We start from the raw sequence: 20,898 nt of genomic DNA, 5'->3' as shown, positions 1-20,898 counted from the left end.
TTGGTGCATTCGATTCTGAATTAGAAAGCTTCGTATACAAGCATTAAAAATTAAACACCTGTTGCATTTAAGTGTGTAGAAATGCGTCAAATTGGTATATCTTCAATTACAAATACTCGGTAAAGGAGAACAAAGGTTAGCTAGTGTCACTATTAAAGATATAAACTCCTAAACTCGTGAATGCGAATTCCATGGGCAATATTCTATTCATATTCTCATACTTAGAGGCTTTCATCAACGTGATTTCAAGCGATGTCACCCGTAAAACAGTAATTTTGGCAAGTTGTAAGTGCATATAAAACATATTTTGATATTTATAAAAGATAACAGAAAATATGCGAGACTAACAATTCAATGATCCAAAAGCGTATTCATAAGTCCTATGATTGAACTATCATTTGTCACCAGTAATTAAAATCGAGACAGCAGGGGTTTAAGATAAAATTGTATTACCCTTGTAGTACATAATATAACACAATTGGTACTGTACACTTCTTTGATTATGTGGATTAGCAAGGTGGCATGTGGCAAACAGAAGTATACGTGACCGGTTTTTTCGCCAGATATTTTACAATATCATTTAACCGGGACGTTTTAGTACTATGACATAGTTAATAACACAAATTATGATAAACCTTATTCGAATAACTTTTTTCATACACTTATCTTATCAATGTTTATTATTGAATTTTGTGATTTGACAAATAATGTGGTTTACATTTACCTAGATTTTGTAAATGTGTTACAATAAACTGGATAAAAATGTGGGTTATTTTGCTATGCACTTAACTTCTCAAGATTTTGTAAAATACCTTTTGCAAAGATATGAAATTTGTCTTGAAATGTATATGACAAGTCCTACCTGTAGTCCATTTAAAATTGCAAATATGTACTGGAGGAATTCCGAGTTACCATCAATGTAGAACACCTCGACAATCCAAGTAATACCAAGAAGTGGAAGCAATACGCATAGTGCCCAAATGCTTGTTCTAAACACAATTATAATACATTTAATAACTCTTCAATTGAACAAAAGTAGTTACAAGCTTAAAGATTCTAGGAAAAATTAAAGACTGTGTTATTTAATGATTATTTATATTGAATTTAATCCCTGACAGGAATGAATACATTTACAAAAACTTCAATATGTCTTTATATCAATGTATTGATATTAACTGTATTTTTCTGACAGAAATGTACTTAAACATGTAATCGAAAAATTAAAACAACAAAAGACACAATTAAAATTTGATAAAATATGTAGCTGGTCAATGGAGTCCATAAGACAAACAACAATAACAACAATAAAAATTCAAAATACAAAACATATACTCACTTTACTCTTTTCCCAACAGGTTGTTTCTGCATTGCTCTTGTGCGACATATAGCACGTATAACCAGACATAGACATATGGCATTGAACTTAAACAACAAATAATTAGTTTATTATTTTTTTGATTTTTTCTTGATCTTTACTGTGAAAAATATAAACAAACAAAATAAAAATGCATCTTTAATCGTTTTGTTTTACATACATACATACACATAATGTATCGAGGTGGAAAACCTGTTTTCATACATTATACATTGTTATTGTAAAACGCATTCATTTTTATAAATTTTCTTTTAAACATTACTATTTTACGGTTTTATAAAGTAAAGGATTAAAAAAAACACGTTTAAAGAATTCTTACAGAAATAATAGCAATAGCCGGACCAACAAATGACCAGATCAACCCATTGTCAGACGTTAACCAGCATCTGAAATGGTCGAAAAAAGACTACTTACAGTATAAATAATAACAGATATAACAAAAAATTAATATGAAGTAAATTTTCACCATCAACATTTGTAAGAATGCATTCTTATGTAAAATTGTATCCTCTAAATCTAAATGGAGAAAGACACACATTAAAAATAATTGACTAGAAAATAAAATATATGAAAACAATATCCAGTCAAATATATCAATAATTAAGAAGCTTTTGCTGGCAAATTAATGTATCAATGTTACATAATTGAAACAGTATGACAAGACGTTAATGTTGCTTACATCTTCTTGTTCCCGTAGCCTTCAAGCTCTGACGAAGCCATTGAAATGCCAACAATGACAACTGGTAAACCTGAAAGATAGAAAATCCTTCACAATGTTCTAATTTGATCTGATAAAGTTTAATCATTGATGAAATAAAATAAAATGATTTCAGTGCAAATAACACAAACACATTAAATAATATTTAGATTTTTCTAGACTGAAAATTTAAGCATACCCCATGCCATTGCCAGAAGACTTTTCAGATTCAACCTTGTCTTGAAGACATATTGTACAGCTATGGCGATTTGGATTCCTTGTAGAAACATTATGCCAAATACTACCAGAAATATGTAATGCAAAAATACTGCTATAGCCGTACAAAGTTTCTGAAATACAGAAAAAACAATTATTTCAATAATTTAAAAAGCAAACCATAAAAGCCATAATATACATCAACTTACCAGAAAGCCATGAAAAACAAGTTCACTATTATTACGCTAGAAAACAAAACGAATGAATGTTAACTTGAGTTTTATATATATTGGCTATATTGGACCTTCATTATCAAAAACAAAACTGTTTTCAATCTCATTGACCCCTTCGCTATTTTCAAATGTCATTACCACGAATGTATATTTCATTTTTTATATCAAATCAGGGATATAATTAATTAAATAAAACCTACTTTGCGTTTTGTTCTGTTGATACCAATTAGAAAGACAAGGTAGGCCACAACTAAACATACACATAAATGAATCATCACAGTTGTTCTCTCGCTTCTCAACTGTCTACAAACACACAACAAATTGTAACAATTTAACAGATTAAACTGATGTGTATATTATAATGTCTGTTACTTCATTCAATATGAAATTGTCACAAACTTCAATACTTCATTTGATCATAATATTATAAGTTGTCATCATTTATGTCCTATTATGCTACTTTTGTTAGGAATGAATGTTTAGAAATATATCAAAACTCTCCTATGAACTATTAAAATACTATACTTCTTATTTATGCTAAGTTGCTAAGTTTTGTAACTTGAAAATCTTTTATGATTATAAACAGGTTTTTGTGATACATTATACTAGTCAACGTTGTGATATTGTATTATTTTTATGTGCTGAATATTTGTTGCTTCTTTATTCATTTTATGTTTTATTATATTAATGTTTATACATGTATGTAACATGATAAAATGCTGAATAAGTACTACCATTACTAAATTAACGTCACTGTCTTTCAAAGTACAAAACCACAATAATAATAAAAAAAAATAATTGACTTATATACTGGTATTGTAAGTTATATCAGTACAGTCATATCTATCAATTGGTTTTTATTGTAACACATGAAAGGGATTATTAATGTTATGTTTTGTTATTCAGTCATTGGTCAAATTAGAAGAGTTTAGATATACATGTATTTCTTAACATACAATCCTAACCAAAGTAACATAATGGGACATTTATAGCAAAGTGATGATAACTTTAGTAACTCATTTCATTGGCAATGTATGTTAAGAACGTATTTATATTATAGTTACAGAATGCTTTTGTCATGGTACCTAACATCATATGATTTCAAAGTTAACTTACTTCCAGAATGTAACGTGTAGAACAATGGTTGCAACCAAACAAAGTATAGATATAGAAAGACAGACCATTGAAATTACTCGAAGATCCCAAGCCGATTCTTCAGTCTGGAATAAGATATTTATATCGTTTTATTTTTTCTAAGTATTGTCCAGAAACTATTAAAGTTATATAGATAGAGTTACATTTAAATGTTTATATCTTCCCTATAAAAATACAGCAGATATATGATTATGTTAAATAAGCATTAACTATAAAATAGAGTGGAGAAGTGGAATGGAGGTTAATGAGTAATCTAATGTTTGCTGGCCGCAAAGACACATTAAAATTATTGCTTCCATTAACGGATACAAGTGTTTCAATAAGCATATAGCTTCCAACACAATCATGCTTAAATCAAATCAATCGAATAAACAAAGTAATAAGAAGTAAAATGTTGAAACTTGAAGGTAATGTTTGGGCCTTATTTCTTGTTTCTTTGTTTCCAATATATAGTATTTTCTTTATTATATAGAAATATAATTAACACCCTGACTTTTACATTTCATAGTAAAACATTTCTTGAAAAAAATCCAGAGATTACATTTGAACATTTTGTAACAATTAGTCCCAGTTTAGGTAAAAAACAAAAAAATGCAAACGACTCGCAGAATCGCATTGCGTTATTTCTTACTAAATTATTGTAAATACAGACACTACCTGTTTGATAGGGCTCATCAATACAGCAAAATTTGTAAGATGTGCACATTCACAAACTGAGACGTCATTGCTAGTTGAAATAAGCTCACATCCATCGTCTGACCATATACCCTGGGATTCACTGGTAAATGTAATCTTACATAATTATGCACACATCAAGTGTCAGGTTTATTCAGCTTAATGAGGTTATACATATATTTAAATAAAAGCACTGAATTTACTGAAAAGAAACGAAGCATTAAATTAGGACTAACAACATCTTAGAGCTTAAATCAGTTAAATATCGGTCAACTGTAAAAATCAATAAAATGTTTAGGTGGTGTTTAAGCACGTGTGGAAAGGTCGAGGTGTACCCATGAAAAATTAAATTAAAAATAATATAAAATAAAACAAAACAAAAATCACATTTGCTCGATATTACTTTTGTGTATCAAAACATTTGATACTATGTGTCGTTGCAACAAATGCCACTAATTTTCTGTACATTAACAATTAAAAGATAAAACGTTTAATATGTTTATTGTGAACAATTTAGAAAAAGCAAATGCCGTTGATTTATCTAACACTAGTAGTCTCTAGTTCTGAAATGCGTTTACTTCATTAGAACAATATAAAAATATTTTATCAGATAGCTAGTTAGATTATTTAATTTACTTTTAACAAAATAATACCTTTCCATTTGCCAATAAACGCATATTGGAGATGATAAAGTTTTCTGAAATATAAATAAGACATGACATTTATATATCGTTGAGGAATACATTTTTAACACTATTATTTAAAATCCAACGAATTAAACATTAATGAACTATTTTCTTTTAAAGATTACTAAAATCATTTATTCAATGATATCTTGAAATGAATGTTTTATTTAACCATTTTTAAAGTAAAGCAACTGGATTTTGCAACGTTTTTGCCACTTTGTATACTATTCTACACATTCATAGCAATTTTGTCAGTTGTTACTCACATCAAAATGCTCAAATGTAATGGAAATCGGAGGATTTAACTGCCTTGCTGAATATTTAGACGGTATCGTCATTGCAAAGGATTGGTCCATTTATTTTGTTTTTCTCTGAAGTTACTGCATCTGCACTATTTACATGATTTATGCGTGTATAATATTATTGCAAAACAATTTAAAGAGCTAACATTATTATTATAAAATATATGTTAAAATCTATCACATTCTAAGGAAAGTCAATTTCTATAATTTCTATAATAACTATATAATTTCTGATATCAAATACTATGTAAATGATTATATTGTTTACATTTGTACACTCTTAAAAATTGAATTGTTTAAACACATACAGGCTACAAAGGTTTTAATTTGATTTAGCATGACTTTGAGTAGAATAATATTATTTTAAATAGAATGTTAAAAGATATCATTAAAAATCTAAAGCTTTAATATTTAACCGTACCTTTTAGAATATGTATTTGGTAGAATACCACTGAGGTTCCTGTATACAACAGCTGTAGCAACGACTTGATCTGTTACATCTACATGTACGTCATAATGGTTAGAACAAGTGCAGACAATTTATGTTAATCAGCATTTTCGACATAAACATCCTGCATACTTAGAATTAGTATTATAACTCGTAAACTTTCATGTACAATAGTAAAGACAGTATTTCTTTATGCGGTATGCAATATTTATTCGTTTCATTTCTTTTTTGAAATCCAGAATGCAGTTTATCAAGAACATTTAGACGTTTATTTAATCAATTGACATGGTGACATTACTTTATAAGAATGGATATCATAAAACTACAAATTTCAAATATACACAGTATACAGAAATTAACAAGATATTCAAAAGTTTTTGTTTTTTTAAATGTGTTTGTCTTGCTACACAAAAGTATATAGTGTCACATGATACAAATTTTAAGACAGACAATGATAATTTAATCTTTATAACCATCAAATGCTTGTGGCTGCAATTCTATTTTGCTGTTGGCTGTGTTAAGCCACTCGATGTCAACGTTTTCGTCCGGATACACAATCTTGCTTTCTGCTAATGTTTGTGCCTGAAGCGCTGAAAATAGATGCTAATGATTAATGTTATCTAATAAAGTATTTGGCAAAAATCGGCTACTAATTGTTTTCTAATGCATGGCCCAATCGAAGAGCAATTATTGTTTTACCATTGTCCCCGGTAAGTCTATTTCATATACATTGTATATAATTGGTAGTAGTTTTCAATAGTTTCAGTGTTTAAAAGTCTCCTAAAAATCAGAGACAACGGGTTTACACTGTGTGGCTTAGCTCATTGAACACTGTGTGGATTGGCTAATGGACACTCGAAACGTTTGATGAAGTAGTTAAGTTTGACACAAATGCAAGCACTTACAATGTTTTATCCCGTCTTGTTCTCTGTAATGATTCCATGGTTTAAAACATCAACTGTTATAGAACTAACGTTTTAAAAGCCTTTTAAATGTTATTAGGGATATAATTAATTGTGTAAAACTTAAATTATCCTTAAATCATATCAGACGAAGTTATCTAAAGTTGAGAACATTGCTGGAAAAATATGTCTTACACAAACTTGTAAGATAAGTTGCGTTTCATGAAAAGAGGCCATTAAAGAATGAATTGTGTTCTCAAAGTTGTAAATTCAAAGTGCTAAATGAATTGTTTGTTTCCTTCCGAAATATTATTTATGAGTAATAGGCAAGAAAAGGATAAAATTTAGGCTATCGTTACAGATGGAAATAGTAACTGTTTACTATAGATAAAACTTGGCAGAGCCTTGTAATAGTCGAAAACAGTTACCCTCGAGATAGATATTCCGATATGTACCAGCAGCTAGTGTCAAATAGAGAAAATGTTAGGTTCTTATAATCTGTTGTTAAACAGTAGGTCCCGACCAGGGTAATTTAATTCATATCAGCATATTGTCTTTTTTAAGTAGTATACATCTGTGTCAAACGTCCCTTAAGTCACTAAAATTCATACCAATATTAGCTTTTTTTATATTTCGTATGTCACCAGGTTGCAAATTTTCACTGAGGGTTTCAGAAATTTGATCTACAGCTGACACTAGCTGAACTGCACTTGTACTCTCCTGAAACAAGATTATCCAATAATTACAACATCCTTTGTTTTTTCAACTATGAAAATTAGAAAAAAAGGTTTGTAAACTTGCCCTCTTTCAATGTAGACTTAATCGTTTCGTAGTATTCGTTCCTTGTAAAATATGTTGTTCATACACTTTTACAAAATTATTACATTTCAGTTTACCTTATTGTTCTAAAGCATGTTCATTTGCAACATTTGTAAACATAATTACACCACCGATCATAAATGATCATGTTTCATTTTATATTGTACGGGTTTCAGGAAATTAATCATCTTGAGAAAGAGTTTGTGGCTTTTAGTAGAAATAACTTTTTCGTAGCAAAAGAATGATACTGCATTACAGTTTCAAACATATATAAAGAAGCCAAAGATAAAAAACAACAGATGTACAGGTTCTGATTGCCAGGTGTCACTGTTATTGTTGTCAATGATATTGCCCACAGAATCAAAGAAACTCTGAAAGAAGAATACAAAAACGATAATTAGTACAAAAAACGAGTATTATCACAGCTACTTTTTTAATGACATTCTTCCATATGCAATATATAAATTACTTTGTTTGCTCAGTACACTATATTGTACTTTTGAATACATTCATAAAAGTTTCATGAAAATTATCATAAATAAAGCCATGTTGTTATAAATTTCATAGTAAATTGATAGTTTCAAACTTGAATATTAAGCAATATATTTCTTTCTAACATGATTTTGCATGAAAAAAGAGTTGTTGAGACAATGGACTTACATCTAAAATCGACTCATTAATCACTAACTGAGGTGGCAGTACAGTCGCAATTGTTTTCAATGACGTTGTAAGCAGTTTCATTTCTCCATTTGTTAACTTCTCACTTGCATTTTCTCTTTGAACTGTGGCGCTTACTATATCAGCCAAAACAGTATGAAAAGTTTCCGACTCTGAAGTATTACTCAGTGCATCAACCTTGGCAACGAGTAACATAAAATTTTAGTAATATTCATTATACACTTAACGAAACATATAAGTACCCCAAAAACAAACTTGCATTAAACACGTGTTATTTTAAAAATATGCACATTAGATAATGATTATATGTAATGCCCCAATTTGTCGTCTACTCTTAAGGATTCTATGCAAAATTAACCATGCAAAACCATACTTTGAGAGAGGTCGTTGAAAATCGAAAACGAGCACGTGCACTTCGTGCAACTGACCATAATGACCAATATAAACATGTATCGATAGAGTGTAGATGTACCTAACATAAAAGTACAAAACATGGATTGTATGTCGTTGCAAGAACGTGCAATCGCTATTGGACTTTTAGAAGCCGGAGATGTATTACTCAGTGCATCAACCTTGGCAACGAATAACGTAAAATTATATTCAGATCCGTTATATTTGCGCTGATAATAAACACTTTTTGCATATACGTACTTTTATTTGGAACAAACCAGTGCTTTTTACAGTATATATATTTAGCCGTAGCCAATCAAATATTCGGACTTCCATTTACATAGTGTCGAATGTGACCAAAATATAATATTTCAAGAATATTATGATTTTGACCGACTACAAAACGAGTCAAAGAAAGGAATTGCATTTTTAAAGAACTGTTAAAGTTTAGCAAATGTCAAGTTGTAACAATCGCAGTTCACGACGAAAAAATAACTTTATATAGTTCCGATAATAATGCTGCATAAACAGATTTAACAGGTTACTTACGTCATTTTTGATATTTTGTACGGCATCTCGTATGCAATTATACACAGGTAATTGCCATTTTCCACCGGAAGAACATGCTCTTGTTATGTGTCCTGGTTATGATGTAAATGATTATAATGATTTCTATATGTGACACTTTTAAATGGCACATGGAAATACCTAGACCTTAACAAGGAATTCTTGTTATTTTGTAAAACATCATCTTGGTTATTTCTTCTATGTCATTTTGGTGAAATGAATTGTTAGAAAAATACATGATCATGCAAATATCAAATCAATAATAAAGTATTTTCAATAACTTAACACAGAAGTTGTGCTGTAACCGTCACTGATGTGTCAATTAAAAAATATTATTCTGCATATTGCAAATAAAAAAAAAATACCACTAATCAGTTTTCATTCTGATTATGAGAAATCTAAACATGTAACCAAATTTTCTTTCTTTAGTTAACTTCATCATAATTCTTACCACGCCAATGGTAGTTTTACCTGTAAAACCTTCGCCACATGTTTTGTTTACTTCCATTCCAAGAAGTGTATAATCCCAAATTGTGCCTCTGTTGTCAGTTTCTCTGGTGCACATCTGTCTACCTTTAAACCATATAGCAAATTCAAATTTGAATACTCAAAAACACAGTAACTGTTATAATACTTACAAAATCTTGATACTGTTACATATCACAAAGTTTTTGTACAAACATTGATTCAATTAGAAAATTGATTTGACAGGACATTTCAAAGATTTTAAGTATTAAATAGTTAGTTTTCGTATGTTGTTTGATTTTAAAAATCACACCGACACTTTGCATCACGCTCGTCTGTCTCTTAAAACAAAAGCAGATGCACTTCTAAACCATTACAATAATGTTGAAAACAAGCACTTGACCATGTCCAAATGGGCACTATAAAGAACTATTAATTTAACAACATAGATCAGTTATACACCTTAAATGACACCTTTATTCAAAATTTAAACAAAGTTTACCGTATGGTTAACGTGTTAAGGAAATTAGAAACTAAAACTTGGCTTTTGAAAGGGCTATTTTTCAGAAATGAGTAACTCAACATAGTCTATTATATAATCATTATGAAAAAAATATTTTCCTTTTGACCATTACTACGAATTAAATAATAACATTCAACTAACAAATGACAAAAACAAAATTATTGTTTTTAAATATGTATAAAAATGTTTCCCTCCCCCATCCATTGATAAATTTTGTTTGACAATTTTTCTTATTCAAAATAGCCTAAATTAACCAAAATGAAGATCTGTTTACAAAGTTTGCCTTATTTTTTTCAACGTATATTGTTTTATATTTTGAAATATGAATTACTTTTACCGTCTAGGTTATATTTTATTAGACTTCAAAACATCAGGTACCAAAAATTGGCAAAATTTAATCAATGAATACCGATAATAATTTTAAATGTAAAATAAAACATTTTTGCTTGCAAAGAGTAAAATGACAGACATATAAATAATGTTCAAAGAAAAAAAGAAAGAAAACAGAGTTGCATTTTCTGGGGCTTGAACCGCCGCCCCTCAGTTTTGACATTGATAAACTGTTGAATGGATAACTTTTGAAAGCAATGAAATTAGGTAAATTAAATGAAGAATCATTTTAACAGGCAAATCGATACTCACTTGGTTCACATGTTGGTGCAGCACCATCCCAACCAGTATCTTGCTGACAAGTTCTCGTTGCCGTGCCAACAACCTTGAATGTGCTAACACAAGTGTATTGTGCAACATCACCAGTATGAGTACCGTCTGGGGTAGTAACTGCGCCATTGTCCGGATCAGTCAGATTTCCACAATCTAGAAATTTATATGAGTTTAATAAACATAATACCTGAAATTTAACGTTTGGAAAAAAAGAGTGATATGGTACATTTTGTGTGACATGCTGTACTTTTACGTTACTTTTCTCTTTTATTGTATGTTATCATTATAAATAGCAAAAGCGTTATTTAATTGTAAAACTGATGATGATAATATTCAGAAAAAAATCCCAAACATTTTCACACTCGAGCAATTAATAAAATAAAGATTTCATTACATTTTAATCATATTGCAAGGTTTTTTCGTCTATATAAAAAATTTAATGTTAGCTCTATGATATTGCCCAACTATGTTGCATGCATATCTTTAAACAAAACTTCTCATACGAAGTATTCGTTCGTTACGGAATAAAATTCTTACTATATTCGCAAGTAATGTCGGTGGCAGTTGCTGTATACCCGACAGGGCATTCACATAGCAAGGTTCCTAAATTACAATACGAGTTGGTGAGGAAATTCGGACAATTCGCTTGTGTTGCCACTGTGCATCCTGATTTAAACAAAATTCATCATCAATGTTAAAAAAGGAATACCGAAACATTGATAGTATTAAAAACACTCATTTATAGTCATTGGAAAAGCATTCTATAATTTGATTTCTTCTTTATAACCCTGGACAAATGGTGCAGAAGAACAATGATATATTCATTTAAAAGAATATCACTTAACGCACGGGCATCACTCACAATTTACAATTTATGATCGTATGTAATTAAAGAGATTCCAAATCAAGGTAAGAAATTACATCTTCTTATTAATGAACATTAAATATAAAATAATAAGAGAAACGGCTACTGTTTACTTTATAATGTACGTGTACTTAGTAGAATATTTCAGTTTTGTAACTCATCTAATGGTAAGTAAATAATTCAATTAATCAACTATGCAAAAGTCAAAGTGCTTATACTCGTACATCTAAAATATTTTATCTTAGATTATCTTATAAACATTGGAACTGAGCACTTTTTATTGCAGCGACAATGTTTTGCCGATGTATTCTTGGAATGTAATGTGGCGTTAGTATTGAAATACTGGTGTCTCTGATAAATTACACAGAATGCTAAATGATCTGTAGTTTGTTGAACCATTGAAGGCTACAGGATGAAGTCTCTGTCCCTCATTATACATTTTTCTACATTTTTTGCTTAACCGGCATCAATTTTCTTAAAATGACAGCAAACGAATAACAATTTCTACTAACTTAACCTTTATACTCATATAACAAAACAGAAATTTACACGTGGTCATCCCTCAAATAATTTCCTAAGATGATGTGTCAGAAAAGATAATCTCTCGAATTACATACAGTATACTTTGTAAATAGACTTCGAAAACAAAAATAATATTTAGGTAAACGATAACACATATTCTTATCTCTTAAATAAAATGTAATCCTTTTAAAACTTGTACTGTTTGTATCACATGTGTGACCACTACTTTGCAATTATTTTAGTGTTTAATTACAATACATGAATGCAAACCATGTGTAAAAAACAAGTATTATTATGTAATCAAAGGTTCATATTATTAAAAAGATAAAATTCTCTCATTGTGAGCTCGCCAGGATAAACTTATAAAAGAGAAGTTTAACTTTCAGTCATATACATGTATATTGTAGCAAAAGCTTTACCAAATAAACAATAAGTAAGACACGCATTTGCACGTACCCGTCACCCCTATCTGCCCCTTCACGTCTGCAATAAAATATCCCAGTATTAATAACAGAATTAGTGTCTTCATTTTCAGAATCACCTCTAGAGTAATTCCATTCCTTTAAACACTAACGAATTTGCACACTATATATAACAATTGATTTAATTATCAAATAATGTTAAATGTATATGTAATCAATGTCTCGACCGAGGGCAAAATAAATTGACTGTATATTCGTTTAGATATGAACATAATGTCTAGTGGTTATTGGTTTTGATCCATTTTGACAATAGGTTAAATGTATCACACATCTTTAGTTATAATCAAGAAAAACAATAGAAGATATTTAACAGTATGCATGGTTTAAATATCATTGCCAAACTAGTGTTAAACTTGACAGCATTTGTAATCTTTTTCAATTAAATATGCAAAGATATTTTCAAGGTTAAAAAAAAGTTCAGACTTCAGCAGGTAGCCTTGTCATGCTATATACTAATAATTTCAATTTGTGATGAAAGTAGCAAAACACAAATGAACAAAGTAGCATAATTCACTTTAAACAGTTCAATCATGATTAATTGGAATTAACACTCTTGTTGATGCCTAAATTGATGTTGACCATTTCAGAAACAAAGATCATTATTTAGAAATCTACTGCGCGGCGACACAACAACATTAACACTTTTATATTTTTATTTCAGTTTTAATACAACATGAATGCCAAAATATGAACAAAAAATATTAAAAGAACGCTAAAAAAAGGTTTAATAAAAGGAAAAGGACATTGTAAACATATATAATGAAAATTATCTCTATTAAGCATTGAAAACTTGTATATAGGTAAATCATTTTAGTGTAATAATTCTAGAAATGGGAATATAACGTAAATGCTTACAAATCGCAAAATTGGTTTAATCAGTTATGTTCATGTGAGCCATTAAAAGCTGCAACACGTCCAACGTCCTAAAGTACTGTATCGAGAAGAATTCAAATCTCAACACCAGAAGCATAATGTATTTGAATTTTAGTTCCTTTTCAGCAGCCATGTTACACTTTGAATAACTGTTTTAACAATGATGTCGGTGTGAAAAATACTTAGAAGCAAAGTAACAAAAATTGATAGAGAGATCTCCCCCTGATATAACGTACAAGAGGACATTACTTCTTTCGGTCTTTTTCTTGCCGAATTAACAAGAATTTCGGATTCACATACAATGTATTCGATTCCTTGTATAGCAGCTTACGCAATTATACACTGGTTATTGCCAGATTTCATCGAACATACTCTCTCTTTTGATGTTTCCTGTCATTACAATATATCTATTTGTATAAAATATGCATGTTGACTACTTTGATTTTTGTTTTCCTGTTTAAATCAATGAAAAGTGAGAGCAATATAATAGTTGCATAATTACTATCGGCATCCATCGAATCATTTGCATTCTTTCAAAGCTGGAAAGGATATTATTTTTATTTTCTCTCCGTGTGGTTAATCAGCTAAAGTTGTGTGCATTACTCTTGTTCACCACCTCTCTAGAAACAGTATACTTTCAAACTGTTCCCCGGCTGTCGGCATTGTTCAGACATTATCGAACATCATGAATATGAATATGAACGTCGAATATACATTACCAAGCATTTATACTAAACGAACTGTAGTCTCGTATGAAACGGCCCTATACGTTGATAGGCTACACATAACATGCAGCCTATATTAAATCTAAATTTTTATTAGTGTCTACAAAAAATACGACAACAACAACAACTGCAAAAAACACCCACACACTCACACACATGCCCAGGCATTCGCACACGCACACAGATATATCAAACAGTCTAAGAGCTAGTGTGAAATATAAGCGTGATTAAATTAATAGAACTGGTCATTGAAATTTGTTTTCTCCTGTTCTTTGAATATGCACGAGAACATATTGTCCAAATGAATATTTTTTACAATGATTTAAGTATGAACTATTTGTTTGGATGCCGAAAATCAAATCAAACGTACAACATACTTGCGAATTTGCATTCTCACCTTTACAGACATTTTAAGGTTAAGTTTGTTTAAGATTAGGTGTCAAGAGGTTAAAAAACGAAGTAATGTATATAATTTGATGATTCATGAATGAAAATACTTTATAATATGTATGTTTTTGTTATAAAATTGACTTATATATAAACATGTAGTTATCTATCAGATATCTTTATTTGACCCTCAACGTCTGCAATAAAACATCTTAGTATTAATGACAGAATAATTTTCATCTTCGTTTTAGACAGTCTTACATATCGCGCATTGTAAGTTATGTTTGATCAAACATTAGTTGATCCATTTATATAACTCGTTAAGCAATTTATTCCAACTTTGAAATAATCTGAAATGCAGACGAATTTATTTGCTTTATATAGCACATTAAATGATCCCATATTCATCGAGATATGTTATTGATTTTTGCACTTTTGACAGAGTATTATATGCTTAACACATTAACTACAATACTATAAAACATGCTATATAAATGGTAATAATCATAAAGTGTATCCCCTTGTCTCTTTATACAGTATATCAAATTTATCAACTGATTATCTAGATGTCAACAGTTCTTAAGGTTGCATTGTTTGGCCACTTCCATTCCGTTTCCAATTTGCCTTTGTTCTTTATTTCATATCAACATATTCTATCACATAAAAAATGACCTGTTGAATGATTGTAAGGTAGATAGCACTTCATTTTGGAAATCTATTGGTAAAATCGGTGTAGGTTTTTCAAAAACCAAACCAATTCCAATGGAAGTTATTCTACCAAATGGAGAACTATCTACTAATGTTGACGATGTGTTGTTTAAATGGAAACACGACTTTAGTTCATTGTTCCAAAATGTGAATTTATCAAATATCCCATTTAACGTTCACAATATTGATAGTGTACATGAAGACACTCTTATATTTAATGATAACATCCACATCTCTATACTTGAAGTTAAAAAAGCTATTGAAAGTGCGAATCTCTGTAAAGCATGTGGATCCGATAATATTCCTGTAAAGGTTTTAAAAAATGACACATCAGTGTATTTTCTTCATGTTTTGTTTAATGCGTGTTTTAATACGGGGGTTATTCCTACCTCATGGGGTAAAACTGTTATAAACCCTATCCCAAAATCGTCCACAGCTGACCCGAGAGACCCACTTTCATATAGAGGTATTGCCTTATCATCAGCCATGTACAAACTTTACTGTTCTATTCTTAACAGTCGTCTTAGTTCATGGGCTGTAGATAACAATAAATTACATGACGAACAAAATGGATTTAGAAGGAAACGTAGTACACTTGATCACATTTCATCTCTTTCTAGTATTGTTGAAACAAGAATCAAACATAAATTGTCAACATTTACAGCCTTTATAGATTTCAAAAAAGCTTACGATTTTATCAATATAGACATGCTCTGGATGCGTCTTCAAGAGTCGGGCATCTCTGGTAAAATGCACCGAGCTATAAGTTCTCTATATTCATTTGTTTCGTCATCAGTACGAGTAAACTCACTGAACACTGACTGGTTCGAGGTTCGAACCGGTCTCCGTCAGGGTTGTATTCTTTCGCCTCTGCTTTTTAACTTATACATCAATGATTTGATTACATATTTGAAATCATTCAATGTAGGAATTGATATTGAAGGTGAAAAAATTTGTATTTTATTATATGCTGACGACATTGTGTTGCTTGCTGAGAACTCAAATGATTTACAGTGTCTGTTAAATGTTCTTAATGACTGGTGCTCTGTAAATGATATGACTATTAATTGTGAAAAAAGCAAAGTTGTACATTTTAGACATGTCGCAATTACTAGATGTAATACAATTTTTACTTGTGGCAACGATATATTTGAAATTGTGGATAGATATAAATATTTAGGTCTAATTCTAACTGAACACTTGGACTTTAATATAACTGCTAAACATGTAGCTCAAAGTGCAGGTAGAGCCCTAGGCCTTGTTATCGCGAAATGCAAGAGTATAGGAGGCGTTCCATACGCTGTCTACACCAAACTTTATTATTCCATTGTGTGGCCCGTGATAAACTACGGTGCAGCGGTTTGGGGTGACCGGTCTTTCTCATGTGTTAATGCCGTCCATAATAAAGCCTTGAGGTTCTTTTTGGGTGTTGGTAAATATACACCTAACGCGGCACTTGCAGGTGAGATGGCCTGGCAACCACCAGTTGTTCGCCAATGGAAATCTATATTTACGTTTTGGGCTCGTTTAAGTAATACAAACTCGTCCAGGCTGAATAAGAGAATTGCTCTTTGGGCTCATGGTAATGCAAACAATAATTCTAAAACTTGGTATTTTCGTGTTAAGTCGAAATAGTTTGAATGTAGACTCAGCCATTTTTATGACATTTCTAACTATGTATCAAAACATGCTATTGTTGATAGTGCTATATGTTTTTTGATGGATAAATATGTATGTGACTGGAAACAGCTTATCAATAGATCTGTAGGTAGTTCAGGTAGAGGAAGAAATAAACTAAGAACATATTGTACTTTTAAGAAAGATTATAGTGTTGAGAATTATTGCACCATGATTATGCCACCTTTACACAGATCTGCCTTCTGTAAATTTCGCTGTGGGGTTGCTCCCATTAGATTAGAAACTGGAAGATATGAAAACTTAAGTCAACAAAACCGTACTTGTCCATTTTGTGTTAATAACGTTGAATCAGAATCGCATGTTATCTTACAGTGCTCACTTTATGATGATTACAGACAAAACTTATTTCATAAGGCGGCAGCCGTCGATCCAGAATTTTATAACAAGTCAGATAATGATAAACTTGTGTTTCTTTTTACAAATACCTCCTTAATTAGAATATGTGCCAAAACCTGTTTCGATATTCTTAATAGACGTAAATCTTATCTTTGTAAATAATATTATGGTAGATTATTATTATAATTTTTATTTTACTTATTTATTTTTTTTAATGACATAAGTGCTCCTCTTTTAACTACAAAGTCGTAATGTTTTATTCTTACTTATTCTAACATAGAGCATAGTTTTATCATGTAAATAGTCATAATTATAAAATGCTATATATATATTTATGTGTTTTATACATTTGTAGTCTCCTGTAATTCTGTATAGAATGGTTATATACATGTTCTTATGATATATTTAATGTTGTATTATATTGTACCATGTATATAGATGAGACTTTAATAAATAAATAATAAAAATGTTATACTTCTTTTTGCTTTAAATTTTCTTAAACAATCGCCGTATAGTATATGCAACTAAATTAATTGTTATTCGCTGTTGCAAAATGCGTGTTAAACATGTATAACTGATAACATTACTGTTATTTATTCGAGCATAATGAAAAGCAATATCATGTTCTATATTTAATGCTTATTCAACTAAATATTATATAAAAAAATCACAATTCTGCAAGCGTTAATAAAGTAAAAAAGAAATTAAAATATGTGTTAACTAACAATAATATTTAAAGTCATTTAAAAATTATTTTGAATGAATCTTCACAGGTAAGTATATAGAATGATTAGAAACAGTAGAACAGCTTTGATGCATTGAGATTCATTAGACTGATTAAGTTCTGGTTTCATCATGAAGTATACAACTTACTTATACAACCTGTGTAAACTTTCATGATGATACTTTCTGATTACGCACTCTCATTGCTGTTATGACCTGTATTAATTAAGATTGTTATGCAATCGAATTAGGTATTTTCATATATAAGATACTAGATCATTACCCCCATAGAAGATTACGATGACAATATCAAATTTACAAGAAATGGTTCATTATAAAAGGTTGTTGACAAAATTTGAAAATGTGTTACATGTATTTAAAAAGATGAGGTTGAGTTCAATAAGACGGTCGATACTAATGTAGTTACATCAATCTTAATAAGCAGTAATAAAAATGTGTTTGATGTTTAAGTGATAAGTGTTTTATCTATTTTACCACTTGGAATATCTAAATATTGTGTCCATATAACAAAGTAATGCACATGTAGTACATAAATTGTGATTGTATTCATTAAAATAACGATGTTGATGGGGTGTAATATAAAATACAGTTAAGTTTTCTTTCCAAAGAACTATAAATATAATGCAATGTTCGGGTAAAATATCAAGTTTTTCGATCGGACTATAGAATATACATTAAAAAGCTTATCAACAAACTTAAGTGTTTTTAAGGTCGTTTGCAAGAATTTTTTTTAAGGGTAATCTTATTACAGAGGGTGTCTTTCTTGATCTTTGGAAGGTTATGGAGAGTCAATCTTTTAATGAGCTTTTGCTTGAAGGCACAGTATGCCTCAGAAAAAATATATAAAAAGTTACACATTTAGAAAGGGAAAACATGAATTTTTTAATGTTTAAATAATGGTATGGTTTTAGAGAATTTTTTTGTTTGTTTTGGGTTTTTACGTCACATCGACACAGTATAGGTCATACCGCGACGTTCCAGCTTTACTGGTGGAGGAAGACCTCATGTGCCCTTCCGTGCATTATTTCAGGCACGAATGGGTACCTGAGTAGAACCACCGACGTTCCGTAAGCTAGCTGGATAGGTTTTAGAGAATGCTAGAAGATTGTTACCGGAGAAAAAAGCAATGAATGTGAAATATTTGTCACACTTGTAGCAAAATGTAAGCAATGTAGTATTTGATTTCCATATAAAATACTGATTCATTATAACTGAACTTATTGCCGAAAAGCAACAGATGAAAAACAATGGTTCAGGTAATTGTGCGATGAGTAACTTTTTGAATATTATATACCTTTTTACGACGCAGTCCGTTGCTATGAATAATCGACCGGAATTAGAAATTTCTCGCACATGCGCAATCTGCGTAGGGCAAAATAATGCTTCGCTCTACATAGAAATACAGTAGATGTTCAAAGACAATTCCGAGTTAGTTCAAGGTAAACGGTAGATAATTATATAAAATAGCTTTTAACAAATATAAAAAAGATGACTTTGTAGCTTTGTGGCGAAGAATGCCATAAAAAGGCATGGAAAAGATACTTGTTTAAGAATCTACGATCACGGAAGAGATACATAATAAACACACTTTTTATCCAATTATTTCGTAATACATGTTATTTCTAATAATGCACGTCACACAATTTTACTCTTCTCAAAATCCATAAAGTTTGATCGGTATATTTAAAAGTTACATAAATTACCATTTAAATAAGCGTAACTGATTAACTATATCATGATATTTAAACGTCCCGGTTGAATGAGCAAACATTCGCGTGTCAGTCTGTTTGACACTTGCCGCCTGACCAATCCATTTATTCAAAAGGAAGTGTTCAATACAAATTGTGTAATATTATGTAATACAGGGGTAATAAAATTTTATCTTTAACACCCTGCTGTTTCAATTTAACTTACTGATGGAAAAGTCGTCTAATGATACCTTAAACAAACGACATGTGTGTGCTCTTTTTGACCCCCGCAAATATTCGTATACCTGTTAAAATATAAATTCACGTTTTCAGTACATCCCGCCTTAAGTCATCCCAAAATTAATATTTATTGGGTGACATAACATGAAATCGCATCTATTAAAGCCTTTAAGTATGATAAACTGTAGACATCGTTATTGCGTTTTGCCTTACGCAGAATGCTCATGCGCGAAATGCAAATTTCCTTGCTATGGAAAATCGTATTATAAAAAGGTCTATAAAAGGACACCAAAAAGCATTTTGGGGGAAATACAAAAAAAACATAATGGACCTTTAAACCGTTATTTTTGAAATTTCGTGGGGTTCGACACTCCACCATCCCCTCTAGACCACCCCTCTGAAAACTTTATTATAAAGTTCCACCGTTAACATGTGACTACTTAAATATTTTATTATTTTAATGATATTAAGACTATTGCTTTAGGTTACATATACGACTAGTCAAATTTTACATGTCATATTTCGGTAAGCTAAATAAATGGCCTTTTCAACCTATAATCAGACATACGTTTTCCTGAAATGTGTTATTACAAAAATGTAAGACTGCCCAGAATTCATACTTTTCTATCATGTTTCTATAAAAAGGATTAATAAAAAAGCAGGAGAATAATGCAATTAGCTAAAAGCAATGGAGTTAATAAAATTTCTACATTCTTTTAAAATAACTGGAAAATATGAAGAAAAAAAAAACAATTACAAGAAAAAAAAATTCTTAAAAAGATAATTTAAAATCCTTGTTGATTCTTCAACATTGGACCGCACCCCAAAGTACATAA

At 30.3% G+C, this 20,898-nt stretch overlaps 3 protein-coding genes across 4 annotated transcripts; all 3 read right to left on the bottom strand.

Annotated features, from left to right (window-relative positions):
• Positions 1-4,938, bottom strand: LOC132724246 (adhesion G protein-coupled receptor B1-like). Its single transcript, XM_060709079.1, has 8 exons — positions 4,334-4,938; positions 3,638-3,741; positions 2,722-2,824; positions 2,272-2,422; positions 2,055-2,124; positions 1,695-1,761; positions 1,337-1,422; positions 1-989 (listed from the first exon to the last, which is right to left on the bottom strand). Exons 1-8 carry the CDS (start codon positions 4,349-4,351, stop codon positions 794-796), a joined length of 795 nt encoding a protein of 264 aa, XP_060565062.1. The 5' UTR covers positions 4,352-4,938; the 3' UTR covers positions 1-793.
• A 365-nt stretch (positions 4,939-5,303) lies between these two features.
• Positions 5,304-9,403, bottom strand: LOC132724259 (uncharacterized). Of its 2 annotated transcripts, XM_060709092.1 has the most exons (7): positions 9,126-9,403; positions 8,169-8,363; positions 7,814-7,879; positions 7,301-7,409; positions 6,261-6,377; positions 5,761-5,839; positions 5,304-5,428 (listed from the first exon to the last, which is right to left on the bottom strand). In XM_060709092.1, the coding sequence occupies exons 2-7, from the start codon at positions 8,247-8,249 to the stop codon at positions 5,359-5,361; spliced, it is 522 nt and encodes a 173-aa protein (XP_060565075.1). In that variant the 5' UTR covers positions 8,250-8,363; positions 9,126-9,403; the 3' UTR covers positions 5,304-5,358. The 2 variants fall into 2 exon arrangements, with proteins under 2 accessions (XP_060565075.1, XP_060565074.1); XM_060709091.1 differs by having other exon boundaries at positions 8,169-9,403.
• Positions 9,404-9,510: 107 nt separating this feature from the next.
• LOC132724255 (complement component receptor 1-like protein) lies at positions 9,511-14,199 on the bottom strand. Its single transcript, XM_060709089.1, has 4 exons — positions 14,172-14,199; positions 11,332-11,460; positions 10,774-10,947; positions 9,511-9,716 (listed from the first exon to the last, which is right to left on the bottom strand). Exons 1-4 carry the CDS (start codon positions 14,197-14,199, stop codon positions 9,511-9,513), a joined length of 537 nt encoding a protein of 178 aa, XP_060565072.1.
• Positions 14,200-20,898: the final 6,699 nt, after the last annotated feature.

The sequence above is a fragment of the Ruditapes philippinarum genome, unplaced genomic scaffold, assembly GCF_026571515.1.
Source record: "Ruditapes philippinarum isolate M1 unplaced genomic scaffold, ASM2657151v2 ctg1525_1_1_1_1, whole genome shotgun sequence".
Classification (NCBI taxonomy): Eukaryota; Metazoa; Mollusca; class Bivalvia; order Venerida; family Veneridae; genus Ruditapes; species Ruditapes philippinarum.
Note: the sequence above shows the minus strand (reverse complement) of the source record. Positions and strands in the feature narration are given on the sequence as shown.